Here is a 19,495-nt window from a genome sequence, read left to right on the forward strand (position 1 = left end):
AGATCGCTATTGTCACCGTCATGTCGAATCTTCTATCAATATCGAACTGTTGTTGTAAATCTAAAATATAGCATTTTTTATATCGATCTTTTGGATTTCGGATTTTGCACAATCGTTATCGTTTGTTAAAACGAGCGTGAAAATTCCCCAAATTCTGAAGAAAATGCATTTGGACAAAAATGAATGCACATGTCTAGTGCTCCCTGAAGATAGTGTTGTGCTTCAGTCTTCATCCTTGCCCTATGTATTTATATAATAAAAATCCTTTAATGAGTTTCTTTCAGTTGTTCTGTTATTAGCTATCTATATAGTGGTATTTTTTAACTCATGCTGGTAGTTAATATAACTTGTGATGATATTATTCATGAAGTCTACTGACATTGGAAGGACAACATATTGGGCAATCCATTAGGGGTCCATAATAAAGAAAAGTTTAAGAGCCCCTGGGTCAGTATTTTGTAATTATTTGTTATATTTTGCATGTAAGGGAACAAGGGAACAAGGGAACCAACCCAAGCGGATATTGGTTGGCAGTTGCCAGTCATTGTAAAACAATAGCCGTTGTAAATGTTGATGACCAGCATAGGACTAACATTTGTTTGATAAGCAGGTCCATGTTCTATAAAATCGTCAAATCGTGCCCCTGGAAGACATCACGATTTGACGAAACGGCTGTAGGGAGAAGTGGCGGGCTGACTTTACCAACTATAGAACACAACTTTCCCGGGAGGACGGGCGGATAGTTTGAATAGCCGGCCGGCTTGAACATTTTTTTTATACGCGCTCATACTACACTTTTAACTGTAAGTGCAATTCTTTTATGCAATAGACCTTTTTATACAGTACTCCACCATGCTAGTATTTTCTGCATTTATATGGGGAATATTACATCAGGTGAGACATTGAGGACTCCTGAGACGAACGGATAGGATCCTGACACCCAGCAGTTAGAGACCCCAGGTGGGGATTAACTAGCCACATGCTGTCACAATCTCATATAGGAGATCAGTGAAGTCGGTAAGGAGTTATTTTTACCAGAGGTGGAGGAACCTTTCCTATAGGAGCACATCACTTTTCTCGGGTGGTTTTCATCGCTTTTCAGTCATCTTTATATTTACTGGAGGACTTTCTATTGCAATTATTGGATCAGTTCACTCTTTTTGTTCTGTACATTATGGTATGCTTCATTGTTATTCACAATTAATTAATGTCATTTTCTATTTATAAATTTATTGTCCATGCATTTTTGGGTTCAATATATATCACCAGTCATACAAGGGATATTAACTATTTTTACAGTGCAGCTATATATCCCTTTTACAAGGTCCATGTTCTAATCTAGACATAGACACCATAAAAATTACTTGTGGGATCTGATTGTTGGAGCAAAAAAAAATAAAAAAATATTTCAACCATGTTTTAGTCCCATTAACAATGCAGAATGGTAACATTCAATGTGAAATTTAATTTCTTCTGGCAAAATAGATACTAATCTAATATGATCCAACTCGAGGAATGAAAGACATCTCATAAGATATGGGGGCACTGGCAAATCCTAGGGTTCTAGGTGCAATGTCTTCATCTGTGAACTTTGTCTTGGAGGTCAGTGTAAAGTTCTGTAAAATGGTTGTTAAGAAAATAAACAACTCCATACGGGCCAAACCTTCCCCGAGACACATCCGCTTCCCTGAAAAAGAAACATCTCAGTTAGATATTTTATTGGACACAATTGGGATCATGACAGGTTAGGGTGGCCTGAAAGTAACATATATTCATCCTAATAAGGTTCATCAGGAAATAGTTTAAGCAAACCTCCAGCTAAAAATTACAGGATAACCCATCAAAAGAAAACATATTGCAGACTTTGTTGCTTTGGCTTTATTTAAGAGACCATCCTACAGTACTACGGGGCAGATCCACAAAGCGAGTACGCCGGCGTATCTACTGATACGCCGGCGTATCAAAACAAACAAGATACGACGGCATCTGGTTTAGATCCGACAGGCGTACGTCTTCTTTTACATCGTCTCTAGTCGGCGCAAAATCTTTATGGATTCGAACCAAAGAGAAGTAAGTTACGGCGGCGTATCGTATCTCTGATACGCTGCGCCGGGGCAGATTTTTGTGGATCTGCCCCCATGTTTCTCCCACTAGATGTCTTCAGTTTAGTTGTCACTATGACTGATCCTAATTCCTCTGAGCCCAGGTTGTCCTGGAACCACCCTAGCCTGTTACTGGACAGTGAATGGACAAGCAGCACAAGGATAAGCTCCTCTCTGTGTCACACTCTGCTTACTCTGTCTATCATCATGCTTCTTAAACAGCTCCTTGTGCTGCTTTTTCCTCTCGGACTTCAGTCCTGCAGTACAAAAGCAAAAGGCTGTTACCAGGTCAAATTTGGGTAAGTACACAGCTTACATTTAAAAAAATATTTTTAATGATTTTTGTTTTTAAATTCCAATGATGTATTAACCTTAACAGAGCTGCATTAAGTTGTGCCGTTTATATCTTTGTAGAATTTAACTTTACGAATTATAGAGTTACTGTATATGTGTGAAAGGGCCTGTTTAGGGATTTACAGCTCTGAGTCTATTAAAGTGTATTGTTGCAGATTTGGGAATGGTTGAAGGGGTTGTAAACCCTCATGGTTTTTCACCTTAACGCATTCATTTGCATTAAGGTGAAAAACCTTTTTTAGTGCTGCAGCCCCCCATTTTACTTACCTGGATGCTGTCATCCTTCGTCTGGGAACGAGCACACCATCTGTAGCTAGTGTCCCGTGTTCTGATTGGATAGATTGATAGCAGCTTAGCCATTGGCTCCCGCTGTTATCAATTAAATCCAACGATGCAGCGCCGGGGGTGTGGCCGAGTCCTGCATTCTGTGTGAATGGATTCGGGAGCGTGCCCACACGGGTGCTCACCAAGGAGAGCGCTTCTCCAACATGGACAGTAGATGTGGGAAGAAGCCACCAGCGCTGCTGAGGGACCCCAGAAGAGGTAGATCGGGACCACTCTGTGCAAAACTAACTGCACAGTGGAGGTAAGTATGACATGTTATTTAAAAAAAAAACTAGGATTTACAACCCCTTTTAGATGTTATTTGAAAAAAAAAACACAAGGGTTTACAACCCCTTTTAGACATCAGTTGTTTTTTCATAGAATATTCCGACTGTGTGCCCCATCTGAGTCTTTTCATCGGAAATTCCGATGGACATCGAAAGAGAACATCGGAAATTCCGTTCATCTGTATGGAACTCCGACGGAGAAAAAAACATGCATGCTCAGAATCAAGTCGACGCATGCTCGGAAGCATTGAACTTAATTTTTCTCGGCTCGTAGTAGTGTTGCACGTCACCGCATTTTGGACGGTCGGAATTTGGTGTGACAGTGTGTATGCAAGACAGCTTGAACAGAATTCCGTCAGAAAAATCCATCTGAGTTTATCCCAATGGAAATTCCGATCTTGTGAACGGGGCATAAATCAATGGGGTATTTCCTCTTAGACAGTTGTCACTAAAACAGGTTTATCTATTGGAATATTTACTCCCAGCTCCTGTTCTTGTGACAACTCAAACATTTTGGATTTACCATCACTTTAGGTCTTGAAGACAATGGTCACAAGGACCAACAGTGATGAGAAACCTCCCAGCAGAGACACAGACAAACCAGACAGAGGTTCTAACCCTTCTAAATTGTACTCTTCTTCCATGGAACATTGACGGACTAATACCAAACTGACCAGTAATACCTCTTAGGTGGATAGAGTTTTACTCATTCCTAAAGATTTTTTTAGGCTTTATGGCTAATGCAAATGTAACTGCAATTATATGATCTAGTATTACTCTAGAGCAGGGGTCTCCAAACTGCGGCCCGAGGGCCAGATGTGGCCCTTTGCTAGCATTTATCCGGCCCTTGGGGCTTTATTCCTCCCACTGATATGAGGCACTATTCCTCCTGCTGACACCAACAAGAGGGCACTATTTCTTCCACTGATACCAATGATTGGATATAATTACTCCTACTAATAGGGGCACACCTTATCCTACTGACCTCAAGCTCTGAGGCCATATATATTCTCACCAACGCTGGGCCCAGGACATTTTCTGCTCCCGCTGGCCACAATCTGGCCCTCCTAAAGTCTGAAGTACAATAAACTGGCCCTTAGTTTGAAAAGTTTGGAGATCCCTGCTCTAGAGCAGTGGTGGTCATTGATATAGGGGCATGCAAAAGTACAGAAAGCTTTCAGAGTCTGCAGACATGCAACAGGAGATTGATAAATGACGGTACACATGGTCAGTATGAAGAAAATAGACTTTATTCAGTATTTTCTCATATGTTCATTTTTTTTAGAACCCCTGGACCGATCTGGGTGAAATTTGGATATGTTGGTCCCCCAGATCTGGGCTATCAGGGGATATGTAATTGTAGGGATACCTTGTGTGGAAAGGGGTGTTACAACTTTTGGGAAAATTGTGTACTCTATGCCTGGAGATAATTGGTTTATTCCTTAACTGATCTCAATATCTCCCAGGCAGAGAGAGGGTGGGTGTACTATAAAAGATTGCTGTGGTACCTTAGGATGGCGCCTAAAGACCTTTCATTGTGTTATGCTAATGGACACTGTATTGTGTGAATTTCTATTGACGATAAATGTGGATTGTGAGGTAGCACAGTCTAAAGGTCAGATGTCTGACTTTTAGCTCATGTAGATTATCTCGGAGACAGAATGTCTGTCGACAAAAAGATGTGTATTGAGGGGGGCTCGTTAGTAAACCATTGTATGCTGTTGTGGGTAGAGTGTGTCATTATCCATTTGATTACTGCAAGTATTCTTTTTGATGTATATAAGAGCCTTCCTTCTCAATAAAGTTGTTGAGTACGCCCTTCATGAAGTCTTGGCTCATGTTTGGGGAAATATTCTAACCATTGGGAAGAATTATCCTGGAAACTGCATTCATCTCCACTATCCCTCTACCTCCTTTGGTAGCGATAATCACTTAAGCTTGGCGATTGAGGGATGAAAAGAAGGCCGCAGTACCATAACCACTGCAGGTCTTAACAGTCAGAAACTGTAAAAATGTTATCAGAGTGGTGGGACACTGGGGACATGCTTCAGGAGACAGTCAGAGGTTAAATACCCATTATATAAAACTGCTGGAGATCACTCTTTTCAAATTCATGCTTCACTTCCTCCAGCCCACTTAAAAACTACTTAGGCCAAATCAATATCCCTTCTGAAAAACCATAGGGAAAAAAGAGAAAAGGGACAGCACCGAAAAGGTAAAGGAGATAAGCCAAATTATTTAACTACTAGTAGCCAGTCTAAAGAATATTTTTCTCCCACTGGCCTATATAAGCACCTTGGGAAGGAAAACAGTCTAGAGAGCTTCACAAGAAATGCCAAAGTGCTTCATGCATCCCCTGGGCCACAGTTTTGGTACCAGGCCCTAGAATACCCCATACATATGCAATAGGAGTAAATTACTGTTCAAAACTACAGCTTTGCATAAACAGACAACTGATCATGGATATCAGGAATTTGTGAATAAGCCTTCTGCAGATTGTGTTTTCTTCCATTGTCTTGTACGTCTTCAATTAATTTTTAAAAGAGAAATATTGCTTTTGCCATCACAACAATCCATATAAAAAAGTCCATGTCTAAACGTTTTACTTTTCTCAAGGCATCTTATGATCCTGCAATGCTGAATCATCAATAAGCACTGCATTTTATTTAAGATCATCTGGATTGTTGGATATACACATTTTTTACAGTCTAAATACACCTTGATTAAAGGGTCACTAAAGGAAATATTTATTTTTGCTGAAATGACTGTTTATTGGGTATAGAGAAATAAAAGTTAACTGATTCCTTTTAAAAATGATTAAAAATTGAATTTAATCTATCATATAATGTGCCCCTAGTTCCACTTTCGGTTTTAAAGGTACATACATGAAGTTCCGGGTGAGAGGTGAGTCAGGAAGACTCACAGAACAAAAACAAACAAATCCAGGGCAGTGTTTTGTTTTTAAAATGAATCTGATTGGTTCTGAGGAGTTTTAGACACACAGTAATGACAGCTTAGACCACCGTGAAAATCTCCCAGTATGATGGTTATAAGGAAACAGGCAACCAGGAAGTGTGGAGATCACAGCAGATTTACAGCTACTTCAAAGCAAAAACGAACAATGAGGACATGAAACCAGTACTGCAGTAAGGTAAAGGAAGCTATTTAGCTAAAAAAAAAATTCCTTTAGTGACCCTTTAATATTTGTTCATTTCAAATGTGTTCACAATGTGTAGATACCTGCAGAGAATGGCATGAATGCGTCATTTTTCTTAAAACAGCCATTATTGTCCAAAAAATGGTTGGGGTCAAACTTATACGGCGTAGCAAACTGATTGTCATCTCTAAGTACAGAGCACAACAGTGGGTAGACATCTGTACCCTAAATAAAATAAAAACAACATTTATACATTCAGTTTGATCACTTTGAGTTAAGTTGCTTTTTTTTACCTGTGGAAAAGGTTGACCAAGATATTTGCTTTCCTGGCAGTGAGCAGCCTGACCTACAATAGATTTGGCCATCCATCTACTGTGGACTTATAAAATATAAGTTGGCAAGGTACATATCCCATCCTTTGGAACTCGCTACCCCAATCTGTCTGACTGTCCCCTAATCTATCCATATTTAGATGATCCCTGAAAACTCTTCATATCCTGCTTCTTAGTAACACCGTTTTACTTCCCCCATCAGCTCATCCCCCACAGATATTTTTTAAATCTTGTAATATAGAAAATGATGGGTGCCCTTCCATCTTTCCATCTCCCTCGGTTCATTCCCCAGTCCAATAAAGGGGTGACTTCTTGTAAGTGATATGAAGGTGGGGCTCGTCCATGGAGGGCAGGTGAGCAGCGTGTGGACAATCCGGGACCATTGAGGCTTGGTGTGCTTTTAAAGAAACAGCGATTCGTCTGGCCACAGGACATGGCTTCCTCATTGGCTTCCTCATTAAAAAGTGGTAGATATATACAGGTATACTACTCAATTATATAAATTATGTATCTATAAACATAATAATTTGTAAACCTTTTCTTTCTCACATAGTAATTTAACCCCTAAAGAAGACCAAGAAAGGTCGAAACGTGTAAGGATTATGTAAAGTTCTACAAAATTACTAAGAGTTTATACAACATGAGTTATATGTAGTTATCCACATTTTTTTAATGACTATGTTGTCAATGTTAGGGCCAGAACTGTTTTTTACGACTTCTAAGTAATTATGGAAAATATTTTTGATATAATTTAACCAATAATTAAATACCAATTTTTATGTAACATCTCTTGCTTTTCAATATTTATCTCGCTGCTAAAAAAAAAAAAACCCTGAGGGATCTTCCATTAAATACTACAAATTGGGGTGTGCAGCATCTACAATTCACGTATATGTATTATCTAATCTATCCCCCACAGCTATTACCTTTTGTATCAATTGACCCTCCCTTTTTAGATTGTAAGTTCTAATGAGCAGGGCCCTCTGATTCCTCTTGTACCAAATTGTAATGTAACTGTAATGTCTGCCTTTTTGTTAAGCGCTGCGCAAACTGTTAGCGCTATATAAAACCTGTATAATAATAACAACAGCTGTCCAGCCATTCATTGCAACCAAAAGTTCCTAGAATATTGTCGCTAGCAATTATTTTCTGACTGGCTTACTATATGATATCAATAGATTATATAAGTAGGAATCTAAGGCCCCGTACACACGACCGGATCGATCCGCTGGGATTGATCCGTGGATCAGTTCCAGCAGATAGATCCGGTCGTGTGTACGGCCTAGCGGACATTTTCAGGCGGATAAAAATCCAGCCGACGGATTCCCAGCGGATAAAAATTTCTTAGCATGCTAAGAAATCTATCCGCTGGAATCCAGTCCAGCGGACTGATCCGGTCGTCTGTACAGACTCACCGGATCAGTCCGTCTGCTCCCATCCCTCGCATGCGTCGTAATGATTCGATGCATGCGTGGAAGTATTTACCTTCCAGGGTCGCGCACGTCGCCGCGTCATCGTCGCCGCGACGGCGCGGCCACGTCACCGCGGATGTATTCCGCGGGGATTTTGATCTGATGGTGTGTACAGCCATCAGATCAAAATCCGCCAGAGGATTTATCCGCTGGAAACGGTCCGGCGGACCGTTTCCAGCGGAAATCCTCTCGTCTATACAAGGCCTTAGAGAGCAGTGAATATTTATTATCTTCATAGTAAGGCAAAAATTGTTGTTCAGAGAGAGAATGCAAAGTCTTATGCCGTGTACACAAGAAAACCGTGAATTTTTTGTGACGGAATGTTGGCTCAAACACAAATCTTGTCGAAAATTCAGACTGTCAAGAACGCTGTGACGTACAAGACGTACGAAGAGCCAAGATCAATTGGCAGTTCGGCTCTTGATCTTTTGTTGCCGGAAATTCCGACAGCAAAGGTCCGATGGAGCATATACACGGTTGGAATTTCCGACCAAAAGCTCACATCAGATTTTTCTTGTCGGAATTTCTGATCGTGTGTACGCGGCATTAGGCAGGCCTACCTGTAATGGGAGAATCTGTCCTTGGGACAACCACAGCTCTGACCTTTTAAAGGGTGGTTTTCATGCCAAGCTTACAGGGTTTACAAAAGCCTATATCAATTCTCATTTGAAGTTTGCCACGTAGGACACAAAATAAATACATGGAAAATGGTTCTGACAAGTTGTGGTATTAAGTCAAAACATAATGTGCGGTGGAAAGCTCACACTACTCATCACCTGGAACAAACCATTCTCATGGTGAAAGATGCCGGTGGACCGTGGAAGCAACATGGTGTGGAAATGCTTTTCCTCAGCATTGTACATCCTGGCTAAGAACCATGTCAGAAGAAAGGCTCTGCCTAATGATACCAGCCACCAATAAGTGCTCTTTCACACGTCAGCTCAGTTTTTTAGATCAGTTTTTTTTTCATCAGTTGATCCGTTTTTCCATCAGTTTTTCGTCCGTTTTCCGTCAGTCTTTCATCAGTTTTTCCATCCGTTTTTTCATCCATTTTTTTTTTTTGGGGCGGGGGGGGGGCTTTTTACATATTTTGATGAAAAACGGATGTTAGCGGATCGGATGGTAAGCGGATCATCCGCTAACGTCCGTTTTTCGTCCGTTCCGTTTTTTGGACGGAAGAAAAATAGGGTTTTCTTCCGTCCAAAAAAACGGGACTTAACGCAGACGGATGCTAACGAACGTTAGCGGATCGGATGGTAAACGGATCATCCGCTAACGTCCGTTTTTCGTCCGTTCCGTTTTTTTGATGGAAGAAAAATAGGGTTTTCTTCCGTCCAAAAAAACAGAACTTAACGCAGACGGATGTTAACGGACGTTAGCGGATGCTCATCCGCTAACGGACGTTAACCCATAGGGAAGCATTGCGGTCCGTTAACGGACGTCCAAAAAACGGACGAACGGAACGGACGTGTGAAAGAGCCCTTAATGTCTGCTTTTTTTATAGATTTTTTAGAACAGAAGAATGTAAGGTAGGGAAATTAGTGGCCTCGTCTTTGTTTCTAACAGTTAAGGATGGTAACAGCATGTTAACTGCTTGCCGACCAGTGCACTACTATATACGTCGGCAACATGGCATGGACAGGCAGAAGGACGTATATTTACGTCCCCTTTAAGAGCGCAGCATTGTGGATGCACGCGCGCCTGCCGCAAGCTCCGTGAGCCTGACCTCAGGTCCCATGGACTCGATCGCCGCGGGGATACCCACGATCGTCTCACGGTAAGGAAGAACGGGGAGATGCTGATGTAAACAAGCATCTCCCCGCTCTGCCTGGTGACAATGACAGTGATCACCACTTCCTGTAATCGAAAGCTGTGATCACTGTCTTGTCACTTGGAGCCCATCCCCCCTACAAAAAGAATCGCTCACTAGGGCACACTTAACCCCTACAGCGCCACCTAGTGGTTAACCCCTTCACTGCCAGTGTCATTTTCACAGTAATCAGTGAATTTGTATAGCACTGATCGCTGTAAAAATCACAATGGTCTCAAAAATGTGTCAAAAGTGTCCAATGTGTCCGCCAAAATGTCACAGTCATGATAAAAATCGCTGATCGCAGCCATTACTAGTAAAAAAAAAATATTAATAAAAACGCCAGAAAACTATCCCCTATTTTGTAGACTCTTTTATAACTTTTGTGCAAACCGATCAATAAACGTTTATTGCAATTTTTTTTTACCAAAAATATGTAGAAGAATACATATCGGCCTAAACTGAGGAAAACTATTTTTTTTTTATATATTTTTTGGGGATATCTATTGTAGCAAAAAGTAAAAAAATATAGATTTTTTTTCAAAATTGTCCCTCTATTTTTGTTTATAGCGCAAAAAAAACAAAAACGTAGAGGTGATCAAATACCACCAAAAGAAAGCTCTATTTGTGGTAAAAAAGGACGTCAATTTTGTTTAGGAGCCACGTCGCACAACTGCGCAATTGTCAGTTAAAGTGGCGCAGTGCCAAATCGCAAAAAGTGGCCTGGTCATTTGGCTGCATAATGGTCCGGGGCTTAAGTGTAGTTTGGATAAACTCTCTCCCTCTGAAAAAAAGTCAAAAGAGATCAAAAACAGTTTTCAGAATAGCAAATAATGTAAAATTGTGCAGGGTGCTTTGGGAAGCTCCTGTCAGCCTCGACCAATGAGATGGTAGGATCAAAAACTGCTTGAGCCACTAAAAATATATATCAGAGAAATTAATATGGAAGGATGATACTCAGAAGCACTGCCGGGCAACAGCAGATTCAAGGCAGAAATATCCCTTAATACAACCTTTGGTCCCTTTCTCGCAGAAGCCATTTCAGAAACAAAAGTGGTAAAAAAATACTGAACTTTGGATTTGGCTTAGTACATCAACATTCAAGAAAATTTCTTCCAAATCTAACAGCATTATAATTCCAGGGCTAACTTAACTTGCTCCTAATCCAGTCTAAAGACTGACCTACCTTGGGGATGGTGTAGCCTCTGAAGTTTACATTCCTTGCCGTTTGATGTGGAAGATTCATCGGGACGATATCACCAAATCTCTGGATCTCATGAATTACAGCATCCATGTATGGCATCTTGTTTCGGTCCTCAGTGTTTGGGATGCGATTTTCACCAATCACCCTGTCTATTTCTTTGTGCAGTCTGGCTGTGAAACACAAAGTTATAACCTACTGCACACAAACTTACACTAATGCCCCGTGCACACAAGCGGAAATTCCGACAGCAAAAGTCAGATGTGAGCTTTTGAATGGAAATTCCGACCATGTGTATGCTCCATCTGACTTTTTCTGTCGGAATTTCCACCAACAAAAGATTGAGAGCTGGTTCTCAAATTTTCAGATGGAAAAAATCCTATTTTGCGCGTTGGAATTGCTTCAGACGATCTGATTTTTCAATCGTCTGTAGCAATTCCGACGCGCAAAATTCCGACGCATGCTTTGACGCATGCTCGGAAGCATTGAACTTCATTTTCTTGGCTCGTCGTAATGATGTACGTCACTGCGTTGAGAAAGAAGATGACCACTCAGATGAACCAAACAATTTCTTTTTTCACTGAATCCAAACCATGGGTGCTGGCGATGCAATGGTACTTCAGTGCTTATTCATAGCTCATGAATAAGCACTGAAGTACAGTGCAAAACGCGTCAGTTTGTCCTAATTTTTGCTGTGGCATGTTATTTTTGTGACCAGTTTTATTAAAAGGAACGTTTTTGGAGTGTGGCTGTCCCAGCTTCTTCTCTTCTACATCACTGCGTTCTTGACGGTCAAAAGTTCAAACTTTTGTGTGACCGTGGGTATGCAAGCCAAGCTTGAGCGGCATTACTTTTCCACTGTGTCCATGGAGTGATCCATGGTTGCTACCTAAGCTGGACTTCAAACATATTACCATTTACATTTGTTACATCTCTGTACCCTGTACAAGTTAGTTCCAGTTCTTTTTCCTGTTATGATATGCTCATGGATGCCTGGACCTCTATAACTACCCTGACTCCCAGACTACAGGACACAAAAGTTCCACTCCCCAGATTAGTACTTTACAGAAGAAATATAACATTTCTAGTTTAGGTCACTGGAAGTGACACGGAAACCACATTTCTGTCAAGAGCCACATGTATTTTCTGTACTAGGTGAAAATGTTATTAGTCTAAAAAATGAAAAACAAATGTAGTACCCACACTTCAGGACTGTTAAACTGCAATATATTACATTTTAATATTTGTTATCATTTTAGCACAAAACATTGCATAAAGTATTTGAACTGTATTGGAATGTCGTGGTATTAAAAAAAAAGACATTATATTAAAATACAATTGTATAGCAATGCCTTTAAACAACACCAGTCCTACCTGGTAGGCCATCTCGCCGGGGCCCGTGATGTGCGCACACCCTAAAGGTGCCAGGAACTATGGGCTAGATTCACATAGATCAGGGGATCTTTAGATCCGCGTGATCTATGTGATTTAAGATCCGCTGCCGCAAGTTTGAGAGGCAAGTGGCTAATTCACTAAACACTTACCTCCAAACTTGCGGCGGCGGATCGTAAATCTCCCGGCGGAATTCAAATTCCGCGGCTAGGGGGAGTGTACTATTTAAATCAGGCGCGTCCCCGCACCGATTTAAATGAGCATGCGCCGTCCGCAAAATTTCCCGGCGTGTATTGCTCCCACTGACGTCGCTAGGACGTCAGTGGTTTCGGCGTGAGCGTAACTTGCGTCGCGCGGGTTTCTGAATCGGCGTACGCAAACGACGTAAAAAAAACAAAAATCGACGCGGGAACGACGGCTATACTTAACATTGGCTGCGCCTCATAGAAGCAGAGGTAAGTATACGCCGGGAAAACCGCTACGGAAACGTTGTAACAACACTGCGTCGGGTCCGCGTACGTTCGTGAATCGCCGTATCTCGCTGATTTACATATTTCTTAGTGTAAATCAGCGAGAACCCCCCCCCACGGCCATTTTTTGCAGTTAAGATCCGACGGTGTAACACAGTTACACCTGTCGGATCTTAGGCATATCTATGCGTAACTGATTCTATGAATCAGTCGCATAGATACGACCAGCCTAGTTCAGAGATACGACGGATTATCAGGAGATACACCGTCGTATCTCTTTGTGAATCTAGCCCAGTCTGTCTAGAACATGGTGTCTGGTCTAGAAGTACCCTCCCCCAGCATGCCCCGCGAGGGAAAAACTCCTCTGATTGGCTGCTGGAGAAAAGCGCCTCTGCCTGGCCTCCAATGGCGCCACCTGCTATCCAAAGATGGAAATGTATCTTTGGAACACAAAATGAACCCACAGGACAGCCCAGCCCGGCAGAAACCTAATTTAACCAAAACAACGTGGATGAGAGCAAAGTAACTCTCTCATCCCCCTCTAAATTTCACATAGCACCTGTACTGAAAGTACACAGGCGCTACATATGTATTTACGAAAGTACAAAATTACGGATTCATTAAACGAAAATGATTATCTAACAAAATTACGAATTTCGAATCAACGAAAATAAATTAGACAGAATTACGAATCATTCAGTATAAACGAAAATAAAACTGTTACGAAAATACGAACGGGTCCGAATAGGAAAACTCTATGGAACGAGACGAAACGGAACAAAAAAATAGGAACATTTTTGTTGTGCAGACGAAACGGAACAAAAAAATACAAAAAAATTTGTTGTGCACATGTCTACAATACATACAAAAGAAATAAGCATGAGAATGCCTAAAAATTTGTAATAACAACAATTTTCGGGGTGAAGTGGTGCATTGTCTGATGCAGGGGTGCCAATATTTTTAATTGATGGCATTAATTCTCAGCCCACCAAGAGAAGCTTCCTGCCTTGCATGTTCTTTCTGTTCCTTACCTTGTATTTCTGGGTATCTCATAAGTGCGAGAAGGCCATAACTTAGGGTGGTGCTTACAGTTTCTGTCCCAGCAAAGAACAGGTTCATTATGGTCATTGTCATGTTTTCCTTATTAAAGTTGGGATTGTCCTTTTCCTGGAAATATGAAACATCATAGTATTTAAGCAGATTTTTTTCTATCATAACTATGTAAGTGGAGCTGCAAACCCAAAAGCAGAAATTATCAATACATGTTCAATTATCTGAGGTACCTCCACATGATATTTTATTTGCCTGCATAGACTCTAAGGCCTCGTACACACGGCCGAGAAACTCGACGGGCAAAACACATTGTTTTGCTCGTCGAGTTCCTTGTGAAGCCGCCAAGGATCTCGGCGAGCCAACTTTTCCCATTGCCGTTGGGGAAAAAGAAGACATGCTTTCTTTTTGGCCCGATGAGATCCTCGGCGGTTTCCTCGTTTAAAAGTGTACACACGACCGGTTTCCTCGGCAAAAAAAAAAAAAAAACAGTAAGCTTCTTGCTGGTTTTTGCCGAAAAAACTCGGCCGTGTGTACGAGGCCTCATGCAGTGGTTCCCAATCTCAGTCCTCAGCTAGCTCCAGCTGACTAGTGTTTTAGAATTTTCTCTTGGACAAAGTAGCTGCCAGAAATATCAAGCCAATCACATTGATTTAACTACTTCACCCCCGGACCATTTGGCTGGCCAGAGACCAGAGCACTTTTTGCGATTCTGCACTGCGTCGCTTTAACTGACAATTGCGCGGTCGTGTGACGTGGCTCCAATAAACAAAATTTACATCCTTTTTCCACACAAATAGAGCTTTTTTTGGTGGTATTTGATCACCTCTGTGGTTTTTATTTTTTGCGCTATAAACAAAAAAAGAGCAGCAATTTTGAAAAAAAAAGGAATTTTTTTAACTTTTTGCTATAATAAATATCCCCCAAAAATATATAAAAAAAAAACATATTTTTTCCTCAGTTTAAGTTGATACGTATTTTTCTACATATTTTTGGAAAAAAAAATTGCAATAAGTGCTTATTGATTGGTCTGCACAAAAGTTATAGGGCTAGATTCAGGTATCTGCGCCTGATCTTACGGCGGCGCAGCGTATCGTATTTACGATACGCCGCCGCAACTTACAGGAGCAAGTGCAGTATTCACAAAGCACTTGCTTCGTAAGTTGCGGCGGCGTAGCGTAAATAGGGCCGGCGTAAGGGGGGCGTGTTTTATGTTAATGTGTGTTGACCTGACGTGATTGACGTTTTGTACAAAGGGCGCATGCGCCGTCCGTGTACATATCCCAGTGTGCATTGCTCCAAATGACGTTGCAAGGACGTCTTTGGTTTCGACTTGAGCGTAAATTACGTCCAGCCCTATTCGCGAACGGCTTACGCAAACGACGTAAAAAATTCAAAAATCGAAGCGGGAACGACGTCCATACTTAAAGGGTCACTAAAGGAAAAAATTTTTTTAGCTGAAATGACTGTTTACAGGGCACAGAGACATAATAGTTAACTGATTCCTTTTAAAAATGATTAAAAATAGATAAAAAAACAATCATATAATGTGCCTGCAGTGTAGTTTCGTTTTTGCTGTTGTTTGCTGGTTCTCTGATGTACAGAGAGCCACTAGAGGGCAGTCAGCCAATAGAGAGCAGTGATACTTTGTCTAAAACTCCTCAGCACCAATCCAGTTTCGTTTTACACACAGCTCCTTGATTAGTGACCACCGTGAGAAATCTCCCAGTACTGTGGTTATCAGGAAACAGGCAACCAGGAAGTGTCCAGAACAGAGAGGATTTACAGCAACATCAAAGCAAAAACGAACCATGAGGACATGAAACCAGGACTGCAGCAAGGTAAAGGAAGCTATTTAGCTAAAAAAAAAAATTCCTTTAGTGACCCTTTAACATTGAGTGCACCTCATAGAAGCAGGCACAATGTTACGCCGAAAAAGCCTTACGCAAACGACGTAAAAAACGAACGCCGGGCGCACGTACGTTTGTGAATCGACGTAACTAGGTAATTTGCATATTTTACGCCGAAAACAACGGAAGCGCCACCTAGCGGCCAGCGTGAGAATGCACCCTAAGATACGACGGCGTAATAGAATTACGCCAGTCGGATCTTAGGCTAATGTCGGCGTATCTAGCTTTCTGAATACAGAAAGTAGATACGCCGGCGCAGCTTTGAATTTACGCGGCGTATCTATGGATACGTCGGCGTAATTCTTTGCTGAATCTAGCCCACAGCGTCTACAAAATAGGGGATCGTTTTATGGCATTTTTATTAATAATATTTTTTTTACTAGTAATGGCGGCGATCAGTGATTTTTATTGTGACTGCAACATAAGACCCCTTTCACACTGAGGGGTTTTTCAGGCGGTACAGCGCTAAAAATAGCGCTGCTATACCGCCTAAAAAACTCCTGCACTGTATACTCAATGTGAAAGCCCGAGGGCTTTCACACTGAGGCGATGCGCTGGCGGGAGAGAAAAAAATCTCCTGCCAGCAGCATCTTTGGAGCGGGACTGTCCCGGGCAATCCGGGACACGTGGTCACCCTAATTACAAGAGTACAGCAGCACACAGCCATTCATGTCAATATAGCACCAGAATTAGTAAATAGCACACGTAGAACAGGTAAATAAAGCATGTTATGAACCCTTGCAAATTAATATATGAGCCATGAAAGGTGCAGTATTACGAAAATAACAACTGAAAAAGAGAAAATCAGCTTTGTAAATATGGACCATGAGGTTTATTTGCTAAAGGATTTAAAACAGTTCACAGTACTTTATATATTGTGTCTGTTGCTCACTTTGAATACCTGATCATGTTCAAATGAAACAAACAGGAATTTGCTTTTCACATGATTGAAAAACGTAAGTAAATTGTCACTTAACTCTTTAAAGTAGAACTAAAGGCAAAACTTTTTTTGAAACCTTAAATAGAGTAATGCCGCGTACACACTATCGGACATTCCGATAACAAAACCGTGGATTTTTGTTCCGACAGAATTATGGCTCAAACTCGTCTGGCACACACACGGTCACAAAAATTGAAACATCCTGGTCTTCCATAACACCTCAGCAGTGCCATAGACTGATAGATTCCATGCCACGCCGCATTGAGGCAGTAATTGCTACAAAAGGGGAAGTACAAAACCAAGTACTGAGTACATATACATGCTTCTACTTTTCAGAGGTCCGATATTGTTTTATTGATTTCATGTAATATTCTAATTTTCTGAGATTGTGGATTTGGGGTTTTCATGAGCTATAAGACATAGGGCCTGATTTACCAAGCCTTTACTCCATGACTCATGGAGTAAAAGCAGGAGTAGCAGCCGTTTGGCCATTTACTAAAGAAATACGCTGCTAGTGCAGTGTATTTCCCTAGTTACTAATGTGCTCCGTGCGCCCAGGAGAGGGTGCATTGTGCACCAGTACAGACCTGGCGCACGGCACATTAAACTGTAAATTGCGGGGGTTTGGGCGGGAGTTTATTAGGGGGGGAGGTGGGGGGATGCAGGGGAAGTGAAGTGACATGTGTTTTAAAGTGTTTGGCGGGCCGAATTGAAAGGGAAAGTGTTTTTTGAAAACAGATCCCCGTACGCTTGCACAGTGCGCCTGAACCTCGGGAGGTTCATTTGCATACTGGGCATGCGCAGAGAGAAAAGTCAGGGATTCCCGTGCGCCTTGTCAGTACGCCGTGAAAATCTTGGTAAATACCAAGCGGCGTACCCGTGATTGCGCTGCGTGACGCGGTGCACGGGAATCTCCGAGCTGTTTTCAGCCCTGAAGGGGAACTCGGCGCCAAATTTCAAACTTGAAATCGGCGCGGGTCCCCCTTCAGGGCTACATTAGGCTCTTAGGCTTGGTCCGGAACGTGAGGGGTTAAACCCGCGCCGATTCGGCACGGGGGTCCCCCCCAGATCCAAACCAAGCCCTCATCCCAAGCATGCAGTCTGGCCCGGACAGGAATGGGGGAGGGGACGAGCGAGCGCCCCCCCCCTCCTGAGCCGTACCAGACCGCATGCCCTCAACATGGGGGAGTGTGTGCTGTGGGGGAGGGGGGCACTGCCCCCCCACCCCACAGCACTCTTGCCCCCATGTCGATAGGGACAAGAGCCTCTTCCCGACAACCCTTGCCATTGGTTGTCGGGGTATGCGGGCGGGGCTAATCGGAATCTGCGAGCTCCCTTTAATAAGGGGGCCCCCAGATGCCGGCCCCCCACCCTATGTGAATGAGTATGGGGTACATTGTACCTCTACCCATTCACATGGGGGAAATGTAAAGTAAAATAAAACACCACACAGAATTAAATATTTTATTAATCTGCTCCGGAGCCCCCCCTTTCTTCTTTAGCTCTCTTAGAAGGGGGGGTTTCTTCTCTCCCGATCTTCTGCCGGGACCCTGGGCTTCGGTGATTTCTGCCGGGGGAGGGCAGCATCCCTCGGTCCTCTCCGGAGCCTTCCGCCGGATGCCCCCACCCCATTTAAGCTCTTTTTCATTAGGGAGGGGCATCCGGACTTCGGGGTCTTCTGCCGGGGGATGGCGCCTATCCCCCGGTCTTTCCGGTGCCTTCCGCCAGGGTTCCGGTCTTCCTGGTCTTCTGCCGGGGGTGCGCCAACTCCCAGGTCTTTTCTCTTCTGTCTTCTCTGCTCCCTCTTCTGCCTGGCTCCCCCGCGGAGCCAGGGCTTTCTTCCGTCTTCTTTCTTCTCTCTTCCTTCTTCTGCCTGTCTCCTCCGGGAGCACAGGGCTTGTCTCCGCTGTCTTCTTGCTTCTCTTCCATTGGATGTTGACACGACGAGGTCCGGCGCTGGAATGCCGTCTGAGCAGTGGGCATGGACTTATATAGGGCAATGCCACCATGTGACCTCAACCCATGTGACATCACATTCCCATCATGCCCAGGGAATGTGATGTCACATGGGTTGAGGTCACATGGTGGCATTACCCTATATAAGTCCATGCCCGCCGCTGACACGGCATGTCAGTGCGGAACCTCGTCGTGTCAACATCCAATGGAAGAGAAGGAAGAAGACAGCGGAGACAAGCCCTGTGCTCCCGGAGGAGACAGGCAGAAGAAGGAAGAGAGAAGAAAGAAGACGGAAGAAAGCCCTGGCTCCGCGGGGGAGCCAGGCAGAAGAGGGAGCAGAGAAGACAGAAGAGAAAAGACCGGGGAGTTGGCGCACCCCCGGCAGAAGACCAGGAAGACCGGAACCCTGGCGGAAGGCACCGGAAAGACCGGGGGATAGGCGCCATCCCCCGGCAGAAGACCCCGAAGTCCGGATGCCCCTCCCTAATGAAAAAGAGCTTAAATGGGGTGGGGGCATCCGGCGGAAGGCTCCGGAGAGGACCGAGGGATGGCGCCCTCCCCCGGCAGAAATCACCGAAGCCCAGGGTCCCGGCGGAAGATCGGGAGAGAAGAAACCCCCCCTTCTAAGAGAGCTAAAGAAGAAAGGGGGGGCTCCGGAGCAGATTAATAAAATATTTTATTCTGTGTGGTGTGTTTTTTTTACTTTACATTTCCCCCATGTGAATGGGTAGAGGTACG

At 43.0% G+C, this 19,495-nt stretch overlaps 1 protein-coding gene across 1 annotated transcript in view; it reads right to left on the reverse strand.

The window, feature by feature from the left end:
* Window positions 1-208: 208 nt before the first annotated feature.
* Window positions 209-19,495, reverse strand: part of LOC120913329 (cytochrome P450 2G1-like) — a 47,911-nt gene continuing 28,624 nt past the window's right edge. Inside the window, exons 6-9 of the mRNA XM_040323200.1 lie at window positions 13,933-14,068; window positions 11,025-11,212; window positions 6,308-6,449; window positions 209-1,687 (exon numbers count right to left, since the gene is read on the reverse strand). Of these exons, the coding sequence (XP_040179134.1) occupies window positions 1,494-1,687; window positions 6,308-6,449; window positions 11,025-11,212; window positions 13,933-14,068 (660 nt within the window). The 3' untranslated portion in view covers window positions 209-1,493. The remainder of the gene's footprint in view (window positions 1,688-6,307; window positions 6,450-11,024; window positions 11,213-13,932; window positions 14,069-19,495) is intronic.

Source organism: Rana temporaria, chromosome 9, assembly GCF_905171775.1.
Source record: "Rana temporaria chromosome 9, aRanTem1.1, whole genome shotgun sequence".
Taxonomy (NCBI): domain Eukaryota; kingdom Metazoa; phylum Chordata; class Amphibia; order Anura; family Ranidae; genus Rana; species Rana temporaria.